This window comes from Lissotriton vulgaris, chromosome 5 (genome assembly GCF_964263255.1).
Source record: "Lissotriton vulgaris chromosome 5, aLisVul1.2, whole genome shotgun sequence".
Classification (NCBI taxonomy): Eukaryota; Metazoa; Chordata; class Amphibia; order Caudata; family Salamandridae; genus Lissotriton; species Lissotriton vulgaris.
Window position 1 is genome coordinate 353163023 of NC_141693.1, and position 19884 is coordinate 353182906.

General features: G+C 51.9%; 1 protein-coding gene across 1 annotated transcript in view; it reads right to left on the reverse strand.

Moving 5' to 3' along the window:
* The window catches only part of HP1BP3 (heterochromatin protein 1 binding protein 3), a 711194-nt gene that overhangs the window by 43983 nt on the left and 647327 nt on the right, over positions 1-19884 (reverse strand). Inside the window, exon 11 of the mRNA XM_086921633.1 lies at positions 11536-11673. Within this exon, the coding sequence (XP_086777759.1) occupies positions 11536-11673 (138 nt within the window). The remainder of the gene's footprint in view (positions 1-11535; positions 11674-19884) is intronic.

Here is a 19884-nt window from a genome sequence, read left to right on the forward strand (position 1 = left end):
GAGAGAGAACCTCTTGTTTCAGGAGAGTCAGGTGTTCCGGGGACACTGGACGTTATCTGGGAGGGATATTTGGGGGAGTTGAAGTAAGTTCCAGGCAATAACCATACTAGATAATTTGTCTTACTCACTTGTCTGTGGTGATGGAATTCCAGACAGGAGGGAACTGTGAGAGGCGTTCCCCGACAGGAGTGGGATGGCCGGGGGGAAGTGAAGGGAAGTCACTGCTTGGTGGTAGGGGAGTTGCGGGTATTGTTACCTTGACCTCTTCCTTTACCATTGTTCCCTCTCTACCCTCCACAAAAGTATCCTTCTGAGGAATTGTTTTGATTGGGGCTCTTATAGGAAGAAGAGGGATGCTCCGAGCTAATGGTTTTGGAGCCGGCCCTGTAAAAGGAGCGACAAAATGAACCCCTAGGGGATTGCAAGGCCCCCTTGGACTTGGCAGTCTTTGTATCCTTTTTCATCTTTTCTAAAGATGTATCAACTGTGGGCCCAAAAGGATGTTCTTGGTCAAAGGGCTGGTTAAAAATAGGGGACTGCACTTTCATGTTTGAATCTGGAGATTCTGAGCCAAGCGTGCCTGCGTAGCAAAACGCTGGTATCCGCTGCATCAAGAGCACATTTGATTGACGAACAAGTTACTTACCTTCGGTAACGATATATCTGTAAGAAACATTAGTTAGTGTTAGATTCCTTACCTTAGAATATCCCCAGGCGTCAGTCTGGGTCCGGAAACTTTTGCGTAGCAGTACCCCTGCGCGTCGGTAGGCGTCGTCTGCAGGCGTCCCCTGCGGCTCCGCGTCCGTCGTCGTGCGCCGTGATGACGTCGCTGGAGTATATAGACGCCGCCTCCGCGCGCTGACGTCAGTTCTTTGCACACAGCATTTCCGCGCCAGGAGACGCAGAGCCATGAGAGAACCAACACTGGTGCCATGTAAAACTAGGGCCCTGAAAGGGATGTCCTTAACCCTAGGTATCAGTTCGCAGAACGGGGAGGATGGGTGGGATCGGTAAGGAATCTAACACTAACTAATGTTTCTTACAGATATATCGTTACCGAAGGTAAGTAACTTGTTCATCTGAAAGAAACACGTTAGTGTTAGATTCCTTACCTTAGAATACATACCCCAGCAATACCAACCCCGGTGGTGGGTCTGCGAACCAATACAAACTACACCAGAAAGTCCTGGAGGACAGAACGGCCAAAGAAGCCATCCCTCCGGACTTGACTGTCCAGGCAGTAGTGCCTTGCAAAGTTGTGCAGCGAGGCCCACGTAGCCGCTTGGCAAATGTCCTGCAAGGGGACTCCCCGGCCCAGGGCAGTGGTAGCCGCCGTGGCCCGAGTGGAATGGGCCCTCAGCCCAACAGGAGGCTCCTTCCGAGCCAAAGAGTAGCACGCTTTGATGCAGAGGACGACCCATCGAGAGATGGTTCGTTTACAGACCGCCCGTCCCTTCTTCGCACCCACGTAGCCAACAAACAGTTGGTCATCCACCCGGAACTGGCGTGTGCGATCCATGTAAAATGAAAGCGCACGTTTTGGGTCCAGACGATGGAGCCGCTCTTCATCCTTTGAAGGATGCGGAGGCGGGAAGAAGGAAGGGAGGGTGATGGACTGCCCGATGTGAAAAGCAGAAACTACTTTGGGCAGGAAAGAAGGTCTAGTCCTCAGAACCACCTTATCAGGATGAATGGACAGGAAAGGAGGTTGGACAGAAAGAGCCTGGAGCTCACTCACTCTCCTGGCAGAGGTGATGGCAACCAGGAAAGCCGTCTTTAAAGTCAGGAGACGGAGAGGACAAGAATGAAGGGGCTCAAAGGGAGCACACATTAGAAAGGTCAGAACCAGGTTCAAATCCCACTGAGGCATCACAAACGGAACAGGTGGAAACATGTGAGTGATGCCTTTCAAGAATCGAGTTACAATCGGGGATTTGAACAAAGAAGGCTGATCAGGAAGCCTTAAAAAGGCTGAAAGGGCAGAAAGGTAGCCCTTGATAGTGCCCAGAGCAGAGCCCTGCTGGGCAAGAGAAAGAAGAAACAGAAGAACCTCCGAAAGAGGGGCAGAAAGAGGATCCACAGCCTTTGCTGTGCACCATGCCACAAATCTGTTCCACCGACAGGCGTATACCGACTTAGTGGAGGGACGCCTGGCTGCCAGAATAACATCACAGACTTCAGGAGGCAAGTCAAATGGCCTCAACTGCCGCCGCTCAATCTCCAAGCATGGAGGTGGAGACTGGACAGGTTCGGGTGGAGGACCGTCCCCTGCTGCTGCGACAGAAGGTCCTCCTGAAGGGGCAGGCGGATCGGGGGACCGACTGACATGCTGAGTAGCTCGGGATACCAGTATCTTCGAGCCCAGTCCGGAGCCACAAGGATAACTTGGGCCCGGTCGCGCCTGATCTTCTTCAGCACTCTGGGCAGAAGTGGTATAGGCGGAAAGGCGTATAACAGACCGCAACTCCACTCGCGCCGAAAGGCGTCGCCGTGCGAGTGCCGTCTTGGAAACTCCAACGCGCAGAACTGATGACATTGCGCGTTCTCTTCGGTGGCGAATAGATCTAACCAAGGCTCTCTCCATCGCAGAAAGATGCCTTGCGCCACGTCCGAGTTCAGACGCCATTCGTGATCCATCGAGCACCGACGGCTGAGTTCGTCCGCCCTGGCGTTCAGAGAACCTGCCAGGTGTTGAACCGTCAGAGTCACGCCCTGACGTTCCAGCCATTGCCAGAGGCGCAGAGCCTCCTGGCAAAGGGTCCACGACCCCACACCGCCCTGTTTGTTGCAGTACCACATGGCGGTGGTGTTGTCGGTGAACACCTGCACCACACTCCCGTTGACAAAGGGGAGGAATGCCTTCAGTGCCAGACGAATCGCCCGCAGCTCCAACAGGTTGATATGGAGCCGGGACTCTGCCGGAGACCAGATGCCTCTGATCTCTGCCTCTCCCAAGTGGCCACCCCAGCCCTGGAGGGACGCGTCCGTCACGACAACGTGCTCCGGTTGGGGAAGGGAGAGGGACTTGCCCCTGACCCAATCGCGGTCCGTAAGCCACCACTGCAGTTGTCTCGCAGTGCCCTCCGAGATCAAGACGTGGTCGGACAAGTTGCCCTGATGCTGGGCCCACTGAAACTTCAGGTCCCACTGCAGAGCCCGCATCCGCCACCGAGCGTGATGCACCAGAAGGATGCAGGAAGCCATCAGTCCCAGCAGCCGCAGCGTCAACCTGACCGAAACCCGGGATAGCGGCCGAAAGATGGGAATCAAAGCCTGAATATCCCGAACCCGCCGTTCCGGAGGATAAACCCGAAACTGCGCCGAGTCCAGAACCGCTCCGATGAAAAGGAGCTTTTGAGAGGGACACAGGTGTGATTTCGGCACATTGATGGAGAACCCCAGGTCGTGCAAGAGGTCTGCCGTCATCTGAAGGTGGTGGACAACTGTCTGGGGCGAGCCCGCCTTCAACAACCAGTCGTCTAGGTAGGGGAAGACTGAAACCCCCAACCTGCGCAGATGGGCTGCGACCACCGCCATCACCTTTGTGAACACCCGTGGGGCGCTGGTAAGGCCGAAGGGAAGCACGATAAACTGAAAATGCTCCTGGCCTACCGTGAACCGCAGGTAACGCCGGTGGGCCGGCAGGACGGGGATGTGAAAATAGGCGTCCTGCAAGTCCAACGCTACCATCCAGTCTTGTGGGTCTAGGGCAGCCAAGACCTGAGCTAACGTCAACATCTTGAACTTCTCCTTCCGGAGGAAGCCGTTGACGTTCCTTAGATCCAAGATAGGACGTAGGCCCCCCTTGTCCTTCTTGGGCACCAGAAAGTAGTGGGAATAACAACCACGCCCTACTTCTGGCCCAGGAACGCGCTCGATGGCCCCCTTGGCCAAGAGGGCCGTAACTTCCTCCTGCAGAAGTGTCAAGTGGTCCCCCGACACACGGTGGTTCTGCGGTGGCATGGCTGGAGGAGAGGTCTCGAAGGGGAGGGAGTAGCCCCTTCGGACGATTTGCAGCACCCACCTGTCCGAAGTGATCGTGCGCCAGTGAGCGTGGTGATGGCGAACCCTGCCACCCACTGGCGTCACATGGGGCCGAAAGCACGGACTAGGAGGATTTTGGGGTAGATGCTGCGGGGGAAGGTGTGGTCTGACCCCGCCGTTGTCCCCGACCGCCGCCACGGCGGTTTCCACGGCCGCCACCGCGTTGAAAGGATTGTTGCGGCGCGTGGCTGGCAGCACGTGTGGGGGCGCCCCTTCCTTGGCCACGAAAGGGACGAAACGAACCCGTTTGCTGACGCTGGGTCGAGAGACCCAAGGACTTGGCCGTGACCCTGGAGTCCTTGAAGCGTTCCAGCGCGTGGTCCGCCTTGTCACCGAAGAGGTGACAGCCATCGAACGGCATGTCCATCAGTGTATTTTGGACGTCTGCCGAAAAATTGGCGGATCTCAGCCAGGCGTGGCGACGAATCGCCACTGTCGTTGACATAGCTCTGCCCAGCGAGTCGGTCGTATCAAGACCACACCGTATCGAATATTTCGCTGCATCTCGGCCCTCAGCCACAGCCTGACCGAGTTTTGCCCGCACCTCCATGGGGCATTCTGGCAGCAGTTCCGCGACCGTATCCCACACAGAGTGGGTGTAGCGGCCCAAGAGGCAGGCGGTGTTGCAAGACCGCAGGCCCAAACTAATGGACGAGAAGACCTTTTTGCCAAATTGGTCATACCTCTTGGATTCCCGGTCGGGCGGGGCCGACGGGAATGCGGACTGGGAGGTCGAGGCCTGGATCACCAGACTCTCAGGAGTGGGGTGGGTAGACAGGAACTTGGGGTCGTCCGGACAAGGACGGTGGCGCCTGGCCACGTTCCGATCAACAGGCGGACCTGAAGCGGGCCTGGACCAAGTGCCCAACAGAACGTCTGACAAGGCTTCATTAAACGGCAGCAGTGGCTCCTGTGGGCATGACTGCGGTTTGAAGACCTCGGTGAGGATGTTAGGCCTCACGGCCGCGACGGGGAGCTCAAGGTGTAAGGCCTTGGCAGCCCTCATCAGCACCACAGAATATGCAGCTCCCTCCACCGATGCCACGGTAGGAGGAGAGATCAAACCAGGGTTAGGAGAGTCGTCCAGACCACTGGCATCCCCCAAGTCACCTGTCCAGTCCGGGTCATACTGGCACTCGCGTGACAGAGGGTCCTCGGACCCCTCCCAACCTTCACCGAACTCTTCATCACCTCCGTATTCGGAGTCAACGATGTAGACCGGCTCCTCGGGGTTCATGGGCCCCATCGGCGCCGGGACCGGCGTCGAGCGACGCCCGTCCGGCGCCGCGTCCGGGAAGGTAAGGGGACGGCGCCGCCCGGAGCCGGCGCCGGAACCCCGGAGCCGGCCGGAGCCGGCACCGGAGAACCGGCGTCGCGCGGGGGCGGCGTCGGGGGTAACCCCGATGGCAACGGCGCCGGGGAGGCCGGAAGACCAGCCGGCGCCGATCCCGAAGGCCCTTGCGGCGCCGGGGTCGGAGCCGTCGGCGGCGCCGGGGCCGGAGCACCCGACGGCGCCGAGGCAGGGACACCCGAACCGCCAGGACCCCCAGACGGTAGCACTGGGCCCGAAGGCACCGTAGGCCCCGTCGGAGAACCGAGCGCCCTCATGGCCATGAGGAACGCCTCGATCTCCTCAGGCGTCGCACCGTGCCCAGGGACCGGAGGGTATGAGGCAGGCCGCGCCGGCGACTCTCGCGGAGCCGCGGGGTTGGGGTCACCCGAGCCCCCGGCCGCATCGGGGGGGAGTCGGGGGTACGATGACGACGCCCCGACTTCTTATGCTTCCTACCTGACGAGCCTGACGAGTGGTGTCGACTTCCGGAACGCTCGGCGCGGCTCCGCGATCGTTCCCTCGAACGCTCTCTCGACCTCCGGCTGGACCGGGACCGCTCCCGGTCCCGACGTGGGGCCGACACCCGGAGCTCCAGTAGCTTGCGGGACCGCTCCCGCCTAGCCTTGTTGGTGAGGGCCCGGCAGTCGACGCAGGAGTCCACGTCGTGGTCGGGGCCCAGACACCGGAGACAGAGGCGGTGATGGTCTGTGACCGACATCGTGCGCTCACAGTCATCACAGTGCTTGAACCCAGGCATCCTATCAGGCACAAGTGAGTATTTAACTTCGAAAAACTTGGTCAAAGACCGGAGTACTGCTCTTCAGATCTGCGTCCACTGGCGCGGAAAAAAGAAGAACTGACGTCAGCGCGCGGAGGCGGCGTCTATATACTCCAGCGACGTCATCACGGCGCACGACGCCGACGACGGACGCGGAGCCGCAGGGGACGCCTGCAGACGACGCCTACCGACGCGCAGGGGTACTGCTACGCAAAAGTTTCCGGATCCAGACTGACGCCTGGGGATATTCTAAGGTAAGGAATCTAACACTAACGTGTTTCTTTCAGATGTATTTGTTATTAATTTTCCCTCCTGTATAAGGTCATTGGCTTTGTCTTTAAATTAGTCAGGAAGATGTTGCATTAGCTTTTCAAGCTCATCGTAGTGAGCTCTGTCATATCTGGCCAACAAAGCTTGGGCATTGGCAATCCGCCAATGATTTGCAGCCTGTGACACAATACGTTTTCCAGATGCGTCTGAGTTTGGATTCCTTATCAGGAGGAGGGGTGTTGCATATGCTTTGTGAGTTTTCTCTCTTGCACACATTAGACACTACAAGAGAAGCCAACGGGACCGGATCTTTAATGTACACTAGGTCATTGGGAGCTGCCTTATATTTTTTGTCTACTCTGGTGTTAAGAATCCTGGCTCTGACTGGGTCCTTAAGAACCTCTGGTGCATGTTTTTGAGTGTAGCTGTACCCCGTGGTTCTGAGCAGCTCTGTTAATGAGTTGCGCAAACCCAATATTGTCATCTGGTGGTGATGGCCTAGAGCACAGCTTTCCAAACTTTTCATGTTGGCGACACACCTTTTTGTGAAAAAAATTTCAGGGACACGGTAACCCGAGCAAGCGCAGCGAGCTAGCCCGAACCACCCACAACCCCCCACACACAACCCCACACACACCCACAAAGCTGCCCCGCCTTCCGAGAGATCTTGTAAATACAAGATTTCTAAAAGGGACTGTAAGCCCCACCCCTCCTTTCCATTGGGTAGCGTCAGTTAGCAAGCTGATAAAAATGCCTTCAGGAAAGCTGGGCTGCGCACAGGCATTACGAGGGCGTCTTCACTCCCCCTCCTCGCGTGTCAAGCAAAGGTTCATGGAGAATTCAGTGTGTCTTCTGTTTCCCTCTCCCATCTACCTCCACCCCTCTCAGGCCGTGAAGTCAGAGGATTTCTGGTAATTTCGTTTGCGCTTTACAAATACTGCTTTCATTCACTGAATAACCTGGCAGTGGGCACTGCCCTCACTGCAGTTAGAGCCACCACTTCTCCCCATTCTTATGCTTTCTCGTGGTTTTCTCTCACTTTAATCACCCGGCTCTCTTCCTCTTGTTGTATTTCTCCTCCTGTCTTTCACCCCCTCCCCTCTCCTATTAAACCTCTGCCCCCAGAGCTCACCCTTCAGTGCAGGGCCTCTTCCCGGAGCTGCTCTTAGAATGTGTGTCTTTCCATTCCTGGTGCACTACAGCTCTCACTCAGGCGGACCTCTCTCCAGGGCCACCTCCTGTCTCTGCCGAAGACTAGAAGGCACATGTCCTGCACCCCCTCCTTTCCCCCATGCCACATCTTTACTGTCCCCTGTACTCCCCTGCCCCAATCTCACTAAACTTCCTTTACCCATGATTCCCCTGCGTCCCTCTATAATGGTGCACTTGTGTCCACGTACACCTGGCTGCACTGAACACCCCCCAAACCCTCGTATCTCACCAATGTTTCTTTACCCATGATTCCTGTGTCCCTCTATTGTTGTGCACTTGTGCCCACGCCCACCTCTAGGAAGATCTGCACTGCCCCTTTCACCCCTATTGTCCTGTTCATCTGTCCTGGTGCACTTGCACCCACGCTCACCTCTGATTCCCCTGCGCCCCTCTATAATGGTACACTTGTGTCCACGTACACCTGGTCGCCAGAATGAGTCATACAGTCAGTCCCACCGGCTAGTTAACGACAAAGACACCGAGAGAGGTTTTTTATATCTTAAAATAATGTTTAAAAAAAAACCAAGAAAACGGGTCCTTTCCGCGTCCACGGTGATTTATTTGGGGTATTTTTGCATTTAGATAGCGCTTCATTCCACAGGGTGGGACGCCGGAGCGGATTTGTGAACAGTTATTACATTATCTATTACGTAAAATCCCACTGTACTGCAACAGGTTTTCCTTTCTGTTCTACTGCTGACGCAGAACGTAATAAAGCAACATTTTTCACCTGCTACTTAGAAACTTTCCAGATCTCTGTGAAATTCTAATTTCAGTGTGATAATTGTACCGCTACATTATCAAAAGTGCACTCTGTGGCCCTGAAATAAACGCATCGCATTAACAGCGCTGGTGTTTGCGCGTGTCTTGTGTTATAGATCGGTGGGTTGCAGCGCGTGCTGCGGTTACAGACAATTCCATTTCTTGAAGCAGGTTGTAGATGACCCTGCCTTTCATATTTCTTCTGTCTATAAAATGAGTGCCATGGGTATCCCCAATTGTTTGCACTGTCCCTCCCCCCACTCCAGCCCCCGGATCTCACTACTGTTTCTTTACTCATGATTCCCCTGTGCACGTCCATAATGCCGCTCCCTTCTTTTCCACGCCCACCTCCTTCTAACCCGGGCTGTGCTGCACACCTTTCTCATGTGTTCACCTCTCTCCTCTCTTGTGCCCTGCCTTTGTCGGGAGTGCACTACCGTACCTTAATAGCCCTCCCTTTACACCCCTCATCTCCATTTCGTCCTCCTTCTACAAGGCTCCGCTGCTACTCCGCCTTGCACGATGTAAACACTGTGCGAGGCTGGTGTCGCATTCCACTATATCGGCCGCCCCTGACATCACTACATCGCGCGACACACCTACGCATGGGGCGCGACACAGTAATGTGTCGCGCCACACAGTTTGGAAAGCTGTGGCCTAGAGGGATAGAGGTCCGGGTCATTGTGTGGGTCGGGATCTGTTTTGTGATCATCTCATGGGTCTGGCTTTTGTGGAATGGTATGTGCGTCATCATCTTTATCTGGATCTCCATCCCCACCCTTATAACTATAATCCTATTCATCAGAGGAGAGAGAGGTGGAGTAGTATTAATGCCCATCTCCTTTCGTTTCAAGGGCATTTCAGGTTCTTAAGTGTCCAATTTTCTATTTTTAGGAGGCTTGGCGACACAGTCTCTGGGTCAATGTATAGAACCTTTGTTTTGGGTCCGAATATTGTGTTGGAACCTGTTGTGCGGGTACAATGTCCTTTGTCGGTGCCGAAGACTTAGGGTCAGAATGTCGTATAGCCCGTGTTGCTGAAGCTTTCTGTGGGGTCTTGGACTCCTTAGCTTTTAATGAAGGAGGTTGTGGCTCCAAGAGTTTTTCTGGCTCTGAAGGTGTGTTCGGCTACCAAGACTTTTTCGGCTCCGTAGATTTTTTGGTTCCGGATGCTTGTCTTTTGTTTCTTTCGATGCCAAGAGTTTCCGCGTCTAGGTTGTTTTTGGTGCCGGCGAAGGGCGTGGCACCTCCTTGGTTTTAGACTTTGGGGCCAAAGGTGAATTTTCGGCACCGGAATGGGGATGGCTCGAACCTGAGCTGGAAGGCTTATGTTTTTGTTTTATTGCCAGGCCCGAGGGCGGGGCGTGTGTTGCCGATGTTGACCTGAGCCTGAGGGCGAAGGGGTTACCGGAGCCTTAGGTTTGGTTGGGAGCGGGGTTTCGGTACTCACGGACCGCTGAGCTGGTCTTAGACGTCTGAGTCGTCAGCTTCGAAGACGGAGATCTCTCCATCATCTCGACTTTCCAGCTAGGGATTGGGATCTGCTCCGAGGATGTCCGGAAGCAAGCTGCTTCCGCGAGACATTTCGTGACGTGGAGCCAGACGGTCACAATGGTTTTCTTTGACCTGAAAGATGAACAGGCCTCGCAGTTCTTGTCTTCGTGCTCCGGGGAGAGGCAGAGGTTGCAAACCTCGTGTAAGTCTTTGTGTGGGAACTTCGCACCACACCCGGGGCATTTTTTGAAAGGAGTCATTTCCATTGACTGCAGGCGCAGTCAGCACGGATAGGCCCAATGGCCCGCACCGAAGATCGAGGTTCAGGATTTGAGATACGTTGAAGATACGCGATGAAAAGGAAACGTGATCGAGACAATACCGTCGAGTGGAGAGGAACAGCACTTCAAAGGGGGTTCGAAAACGAAACCTACTCGGAGCTCAGCAAATCACATCTGAACACAATGGCGGAAAAAAACTATCTGCAGATGGAGTCGATGCCCATGCGCACTATCGTTCTAAAGAGGAGTCACCTACCTCGTGACTAGAAAAACTTCCAAGACAAAAACAAAGTGCAAACCTCCGAGCCCAACACCAGATGGCGATCTATGCACAAGTATGCGATCCACAGCTCATATGCCTTGAACATTAGGGTTAGGAAGAGTACCAGATCCGTTTCGGGACTGTGGAATTCAGGGCAATTGTGACCAGGCTGGGGCCTTGGTGTTTACACCATACGTGATAGTGGATCCAGAGTCTGTGCCGTGTCCAATGGATCTGCTGGCGTCGGGACCTCCATTGGAAGTTCCAAGATATCCAGGTATGAAGAGAAGTCCTGCGGAGCGGGAACGTTTCGGCAGCTTACGTTTTAGTGGATTGGAGTTGTGATTTCACTTATGTTTTTGCTAGGACAACTACAGTGAAAGCAGCAACTCCAGGGTCCTCAATCTCGGTCTAGACTTTCTTTTAATCCAATGTTTTATCCAGAGCCCGGGTCATGAAAAGCTAGACCTCCTGCTCCTTGATGGCTTTGGGGTGTATACTCCGGCAGGCACCACCTCAAGAGACCGATATTGTGCAGTCGTGTGATGAACATTTTTCCCTCACAGTCCCTACAAGGTTTTAAACATGGCTGTTTTAGGGAAGACATTGTGTATGGCTCTGGATTTGTGCAAATGACGCGGAAAAGAGGAGCTAAAGTCAGGGCACCTGAGGGGTGCCTTAAGGCTCCAGTGCTGTCACAATGGTGTTGCTTTCGGTGCTAAAGGTGAGCCAGCATCTCATAGCAGCGTGGCGACCTATTGGAAAGTAATGAAGTTCAGTCTGATGCCTGGGATACTCTAAAGATGAGGAATCTGCAGGTAAACGTATCGATCAGAAATAGCAGTTTTATCGTAAGAAAATGTAAGATTACATTAGATTTGAGTATGCTAGTTCGGATGTACCCCCCCCCCCCCTAATAAACTTCAGTAGAGTCAGATGTCCAGGTTAACGAACACAAAGAACTCGGATGTCTCATTCAGTAGTAAGGGAGGAAACCTGCGCGCAAGTTTTACAAATCAGAACCTCCTATTTCACATACGCAGTATGAGAAGACCTATCAATTGTCAAGTTAAATGTAATATTTAATCTCGATGTCTCACCTTTTCCTTGGAGGTGGCTCGTCATCCTCCGAGTCCTCAGATAAAGACTCTTCTTCCTCAGAGGACTCGTCTTCAGAACCTTCATCCTCCGATGACTCCTCTTCAGCACGACGTCTGTCTGGAAACAGAACATCTGGGCTGCAAAGGAAAAAGTCAAATAAAATGCAACTTCAGGGCTAATGCAAAAGACACCTTAGGCAAATCCTAACTTTTAATAATATTACAATCTTTGGGTTAAAACAGAAAGAAGTGTCTTTAGTATATCTATTGTTCAAAGAGCTTTGCAGCACATAGGTTGCTACTCTAAACTTTCTACCAGCCAAATCCACACCCCAAGCTGAAAAGAAGGGAAAACGTTTTTCTGTTTTGTAGGAAGCTGGCTCTGTATATAGTATACTAAAATGAGGTATAGTGTGCAGAGTCCAGTGGAACCCGAAAGGTAGGCAGGGGTACAAGTAGAAAGCACCTCACTTTCTATTTGTGGTAGTGTGGGCAAGCAGTAAGGCTTTATCAGAGGGTACTGTTAAGAATTTATTGTACACACTCAATCAGCAAATGATGTCACATGCTCAAAGACTGAACTCAGACCAATTTTGTTTGTATAAAAATATTGTTGTTATTTTATTTCTAGAACCAAGCCAAGTCTGGCCCAGGTAAGTGAAATAAATGTTTTGAAAAATATTAGCAGTGTTTACAAGTGAATACAAGGTCAAATGCAGTTGTTTGAGATACAGTTAAGTCAAGGTATTGAAATTATTGTACAGATTAAGTTTTAGATTACTTTTTAAGTTACTTTTTCTACTCTGTGTGATATGCCATGATATCACAGTGGGATATTTCCTAGAGATCAGGTAAGTGAAGTCAGTTTTGCACAACTGTAATTTTTCTTAGACTTACACGAGGTGTCATACAAATCAACTCCACACTTCAAACATTTTTCAGAGAAAAGCAGCCAATCGCTTCCTATGGAGAGAAATGAAGTTATCGGTTACCAGGTAAGTACTCGGTCTCTGGGGTTGTGTTTCTGGGGTTAGAACAAGGGTTCTCCCAGGGTGAAGGATGCACTCTTGTTACACCCTCTGCGGCACTAGGGAGGCCGGGTGCAGAGTGCTGAGGCCTAATGCTATCCACTTAGGGACAGAAGGCCTCCGGTTGGTGGCTGCTCACGAGCAGGCTACGGGGTTGTGGGAGCAAAGCTCCTGGTGTTAGGCTCAGGGCAAAGGGGGATCCGAGTTAGCACCCAAGGTGCACCTGCAGGGGCGGCTGGGTGCAGGGTGCTGTTTTGGCACTGGGTGCTCTGTTTTCAATGAGGATTTTTGGTTTTTAGCTGCAAGCTCGGTCCAGGAAGACTTCCAGGGGGAACCAACAGCTGGAGAGGGTAAGTTGAAGGGCCCGGGACGTAGGTGCACCGTGGGTTCTTTTCCCTAGGGCACAAGGCAGCTGGGTGCAGGGGTGGCTTTTGAGGTCTGATTTCACCTTACGGGGCCACTCGTGGTGGGGGCAAGGGGAGGAGAGACAGGGGAGGGCTCTGTGCAGAGGCTGCAGAAAACATCGGGAGTTCTGGAGGAGTAATCCACAGTGGACTCGGATGCACTGGGGCTGGAGCACTGGGGCTCTGCGCTGGGACTGGTTCGCAACTCGGGCCATAGGCATTGGGTGCAGTGGTGGTTCCAGGGGTCGGGTTTCTTTGCCCTCAGCAGGCTCGGAGCCTTTCTTGGCTCTTTCTTTTGAACAGAGCTGCTGTTCACAGGAGATCCGGTCTTTGTTGAAGGCAGTCAGTTCTCCCAGGGTTCTGGAGGTCGTGGACTGCAGGAGAGGGCGACTTCTAGCGCAGGATCTCTGAAAACTGCAGACGGGCAGGTAGGGCTGGGGCCAAGTCAGTTGTTTTTCTGCAGTCTCCTCTGTTGGGCGTATTTTTTTGTCCGTTTTCGTAGGTTGCAGGAATCTGTCTTCTTTGTCCAGGGCTTCCCCCTAAATACTATATTTAAGGGGCAATTTTAGAGGCCTCGATTTCAGTAGCCAATGGGCTACAGACATTAGGGTGACTATACACTAGGTGTGCTCACCCCACGCAGGAGAGTGAGTACAATCCCTAATCCTGATTGGAGAATGCCTGCCATTTGCAAGATGGCGGGCACTCAGGAGCGGGCTTCACCTAGCCTCCCACACCGGAGGGGTGGGGTTGGCAGAGGTGGCACACCTTTAGGGATGGCTAATTTTCCCTGTCTGTCTTCCGGCCGAAAAGGTCAAAGGCTGGAAGAACTTTGAAGCTCCCCTACCACAGATGGCTCTTCCTGGTCTGGGGGAGGTGTGACCACCTCCTCCCAAGAAAAGCTTTGTTTCTGAGCTTAGGGAGCGAAGGCTCCCACCCCAGGGTTCCAGAAACATGTCTCATGGTGGCAGGCTGATGTGTACTAGTCGGAGGAACCCACCAGAGGCTTGTCGTTTTTTAGGGGGCATCGCTGAGTATTTTTTTCTACTAAATCCCACACTGGCATCAATGTGGTTTTAATGTGCTGAGAAGGATAAGTTACTTACCTGTAATCCTAGTTCTCTTCCAGGGGTATCCTCATCAAAGTCATAAGCACTGAATATTCCTGCCCATGTGCGGGGACCCCGGAAATAATAAAAATTATATATGGAAACCATGTGTGTACAGTTCTACACAATATATATATATATATATATATATATATATATATATATATATATATATATATATATATATATATATATATATATATATATATATATATATATATATATATATATATATATATATATATCTCATTTTTTCCCATATCAATGCAGCCTCTAAATGGAGGCTAAACAATGTAGTTGCATACAGAATTGCATTTGCAAATACATAAAAGACACATAAACTCTGTCTTTTAATGAGTAACACACTCATAATGGGTAAAACTTGCACATAGCAGATATTGTTAGCCTACAGGCTGCATTGCAAAACAATAGCATGGAAAATGAAAGCATTTTCAACAAAAACTGGCACCTTGCCTTTAAGGCAGCCATGACCCCTAGCTTCCCATCATGCCTCAGGGGTGACAGTTCGGTCAGTTGTTCTTTGCATAACCTTGAAGATCAGGGTCCAAAGATATCTTTTAACACTTCAGAAATAAGAACTCATTTGTCTGAGGGTTTGCGTATGACTTTGATGAAGATACCCCTGGAAGAGAACTAGGATTACAGGTAAGTAACTTATCCTTCTCTTCCAGGGCACCCTCATCAATACCTCCAAAACAATAGAGGAAGCGTAGAGGTACTGATAGAATCACCCTCCTGGCAAAATCGAATAAACAAAGAGATTCTATCAATGGGGGTAGTGACTGTTTTTAGATTTTGTGTTTACTGTGTCTCGTGAGATACTAGGCTCTCTCTTAGAGAGAGCCTAGTATCTCACGAGACACAGTAAATACCCTGATTCGCCACACTTCCTCCTACTGGAGCGGCGCACGGCACTGGAGGAAGCAGAGACTCATTTGTTTGCTGGGGGCTTGGTAAAGGTGGAGGACTGACTGTTTCCTCCTCTTCCCCTGTTAGATAGTAGATTTTGAAATTGCGATCTCTGCTGACCTTGTTGGCTTTGGTTCTTTTGCCAATGAGGGGTTTGAACCCTCTGTTGGAATGATCAACGGTCAGTGTTGCGGTAGAGACGACGGAACTCTTTCTTTTTCTCTAATATTACCACCTTCAGGGTATCCAGTTCAATCTTCATCCGCACCATTTCCTCATCGGTGTGTGGTCCAAAAAGAGAAGATCCAGAAAATGGCAGATTGAAGATTTTGGATTGCGCCTCTGGCTTCAGAGCTGTTAGGCGAAGCCACGAAGATCTCCTGGCAAAAATTCTGTGGGCGTATGAATGTGCTGAGAGCGTCGCTCCATCAGCCGCCGCACTCATCACTTGGTTCGCCACCAAGCTGCCCTCTTGCAGGACTTCCTCGAAGTCTTTACGGTTCTCCTTCGGTAGTTTCTCAGAAAACCGTTGCAGTGAATCCCATAGTGCTCTATCATATCTTCCCAATAGAGATGACGCACTGGAGACTTGGAGCATAGATGAGGAGGTACCACATACTTTCCTATCCCACGAGTCCTGCGTCTTGCTCTCCTTGTCCGGAGGGACTGTGGACGAGGAGAACACCGAATGTGTTTTTCTAGCCGCAGCCACAATCACGGAATCCGGGTTTGGATCAGATTTTAAGAATTCGTGATCATCCACCGACGGGCGATATTTCTTAAGAATTCTCGCTGGTGCAGTGTTGAGGGTGGCTGGCGTGAGAAAAATCTCCATTACTGGTTTCAGCAGTCCTGGCACCAGAGGCAGTAATGGGCGAGAGAAGGCCCTCTGATTCAGCGTTTCAAAAACGACTGAAGAGGTACTCTCCTGAACAGGCATGGGGATGTCAAGTTTGGATGCCCCCCTAAGCCAGAACGTCTTGTAACGTGCTTACGTCATCCACCGGAGATATTCTTGACGGTGGGCTATCCGTTAAGAGTGGGCGAATAGTCTCTCTTTGAGGAAAACGTTTAGGCGGTAGAAGGAGTAGGAGACCTGTGCCGCCTTCTGCTACGAGATCTTGATCTTCCCCTAGGTGCTGGTACATGGGAGCGAGATCTTGACCTTCCCCTAGGTGCTGGAGCAGGGGAGCGAGTACGCGCTCTTACTCTTGGAGGTGTCCGATCTACCTCTTGCGCCAGGCGAGTTAGTGGAGACCTGTGAGGAGGGCTGGGTTCTCTTCTAAACTCCGTAATACCTGTAGGATCCGCCCAATGGTGTAGGGATTGCAACCATCTGGGAGACAGATGTATGCCTCTGCGCCCTACCCGGGGAACGTGTAGGAGACTTCCCCACTTCCTGACGAGCTTCCGCAGCATGATGGGAATCAGACTGCGAACTGTGGCTGCTTGAAGAGGAGATAACCACCTCTGGAGTACTGGAGATGGACCGGTGAGAGCCTGCCCTCGACATCGATGCAGGAGACTGTAAGAGGCTTGCTGGGGCTGACACCGACCAAGACCTCGGTCTCGACGTCGTTTGTGAAGTGGATCTGTGCTTCGACGCAGATCTGGAGTGCGTGTGCCCTGGTGTTGATCGTCTGGACAGAGATCTATGTCTCGACGTCGATCCTGATCTTCGATCCCCCGACGGAGTACTGTGCCTCAACGTTGACTGTTGCGTCAACGGAACTCTTCTCGCCGACGGAGAATCCTGCCTTGACGTCGACTGTGCTCTTTTCAACGGAGGAGTGAACCTCAACCTAGGCACCTGCCTTGACGTCGATCTAGGCCTCTTCGCCTTAGGGCTGTGTCTTGACGTTTAACATCTACGCTTCGACGGAGGGCTGCGCCTCGACGTCTAGCTTCTTTCCTTCGACGGAGGGCTTCGCTTAGACGTCGAGCTTTGTTTAGACGTCGAGCTTCGTTCCTTCGATGGAGGACTGCGCCTCAACGTCGAGCTTCGTTCCTTCGATGGAGGGCTGCGCCTAGACGTCGACAATGGACCTGAAGGAGACTGGTGCCTTGACGTCAAGTGTCTTGCTGGCGTTGACGGAGGGCCCTGCCTCGACGTAGACGATAAAATGTCCGACGATCTCTGTCTCGACGGCGATCTGCGCTGAGACCTCTACGGAGACTTCGGTCTCGACGTCGAAATAGATGACATCCGTCTCGGCGTCGATGATCTCTGCCTCGACGTCGATGATGAAAAGCCGACAGCAGAGGACCCTCCTTCGAAGCTGGACGCTGTTCCAACACAGACTTGCCTTGGACGATGTGCGGCGCTCCTGCGCTCGCTCCCTCGACAACGATCCCACTGTCGGAGCCTTCGACGTAGAGCCGGACGTTGAAGGTGAACATACCGGGACCTTGCTCTTCGACATCGAACGCGCCCTTTTCTTCAACTTCATAGGAGACCTACCTCTTTCTGGGAGGCCATAAATCCTGATTCTCTCCCTGTCTTTGAGAGTTCTTTTAGACAGCTTCCTACAGTGTAGATATGAGGAAGGAGAGTGGGAATCAGGCAGACAGGATACACACCTCATGTGCAGGTTTTGCCCATTATGAGTGTTTTACTCATTAAAAGACCGCTTTTAAGTGCTAATTGCTCTCATGTGTCTTATGTATTGGCAAATGCAATTCTTATGTATGCAACTACATTGTTTAGCCTCCATTTGGGGGCTGCATTGATATGGGAGAAAAATGATATATATATATATATATATATATATATATATATATATATATACATATACACACATGTAGAGCTGTACATATATGGTTTCCATATATAATTTTTATTATTTCCGGGGTCCCCGCACATGGGCAGGAATATCTAGTGCTTATGACTATTGATGAGGATCCCCTGGAAGAGAACTTGGATACCAAACTTTCCAGTTTTCAGTAAAGCCAGTTTTCAGTGAACCCATTATGATGCTGTGGAGTTCGTAATGACAAATCCTCAGCACCATATACTCTTAGTGGCATTACTGCACTTACAATGTCTAGGAATTGATCTAGACACTGTAGGGGTACAGGGATCAATCACCTGTACCCTCACCACTGGTATAGTGCTCCCAGCTAGAGGGGTGGGTGAACTATGCCATGGCAGTGGGTTGTAGGCATGGCACACGGATGTTCTGCACCAAAACACACAGCCTGCAATGGCAGTGTGTATATAAAGGTACAGGGTGTGAGAAGTTGGCCTGATATATAATGTTCACTATTCTAGTGAGCACTTTGTATCAGTCCAAACAACCCTTATTGATGATTGGTTGTAAGTCAACCTTATAGACCAGCTATCCTAGTAGCATGGATACGAGCAGTCTAAGGCTAAAGACTCGAGAGGGCGTGTTAAGCCAGCTGTTATACCACACATGTACCCCTTGAACACCCAGTGAAAGGACACCACACAAGTGTTATGAAAATAGACAGTGTATTTATTAAAATCACAACAGCCCTGTACTCTTTATGAGGACAGGGTACTAAGCACAAAACAAAACTCTTACGAAAATACTTAAGTTAGCACAGTATATACAAATGCCCGAGGGGCACGGAAAACCATATACTCTGAAAGTGGAATGCGAAATTACTAGCAGGTAAGTACAGTACTAATAGGCTTTGGAATCGCTAGGACTTGACTATAGAACCTTCAGATTACTTCTAGGAGGCCTAGGGGACTAGGGTGCAGAGTGTGCACTCTCACGCGGGATGCGGGACAAAGTCTATGGTAGCTAGTTTTCAGAAAGTTAGTGTTCTCGGGCGAACCCGACCTGGTAGGAGGAAAACGAAAGTGGATCCTGACCCTTGGATAGTGAGGCTATGCTGGGGCACCGAAATGCCGAAGTTACCAAGCCCAGGGGCTGCAGCTGCATAGGTCTCAAAAGACGTCGGGAATCCTCGTAGACGGACCAGGAGCCTGGAAGAAAGATGCTGGCGGGCGACCAGTGAAGTGAGTTCGAAGTGATCCAAGCCTGGATCTTGAAGATAGATGACACCTGAAAGCAGAGGGGACCAAGTTCGTGACTACTAGCCAGTAGTCAGGTGGCACCAGGAGGGCACCGGATGGTAGTCACCTCGACTAGGTGAGTGGGTGACGCTGTGCTCTGCAGATCTCACAGACCAGGAGGCGTTGTCAGCGACCAGGATGGAGGAGCGAGCTGTCCCACGATGGATGAAGCTGTCGGCGTCGCTGGACCCAGGATTGGGCAACAAAGCCTTGGCAAATTCAAGCCCACGCGGTGGACTCAAAATGGCGTCTGGAGTGGACCAGGAGGGTCCGGGGTGCCTCTCTTGAAGAAGGAAGCAAGGGCCAGTCTGGAGCAACCAGACCAGCAGCAGTGATGTCGTCGGGCGTCGTTAGGAAGGCCACAAGCCAGCCGGCTAGTAGCCAAACAACGCGGTGAGCAGGCAAAAGCAGAAGGGCCCCACGCAGATCGTGGAGATGCTGGAGGGCTGATCTTCGGTGCTGGAGCTGCTCAGGGTTGGAGCTTCTCGGACCCCAAAGCACTCACCAGAGGATCCCTCGGCGGTCGTGCTGGATAGAAGTCGTGGAGTTCTGATGATGGCCGGTCACTCGAGGTCTCATCGCACCTACGGTTCTCAGCTTAGCTGTAGAGGTAGTTAGAGGTCAGAGGTGCCAGGGAAGCCGGGTCTCGTCAAGCTGGTCAGTCGGATTCCGGAGGAAGGACGTGCAGGAAACCGCGGAGTTCTTAGATGGTGCCTGCGGATGCAGGGTGGCTACTCCTTAGCCACAAGGGAGAAATCTTAAGAAGAAGTCGAGAGTTTCTTTCGTAGAAATTAGTTTCTTGATTCAAAGATGATCTAATTTGGAAGGGT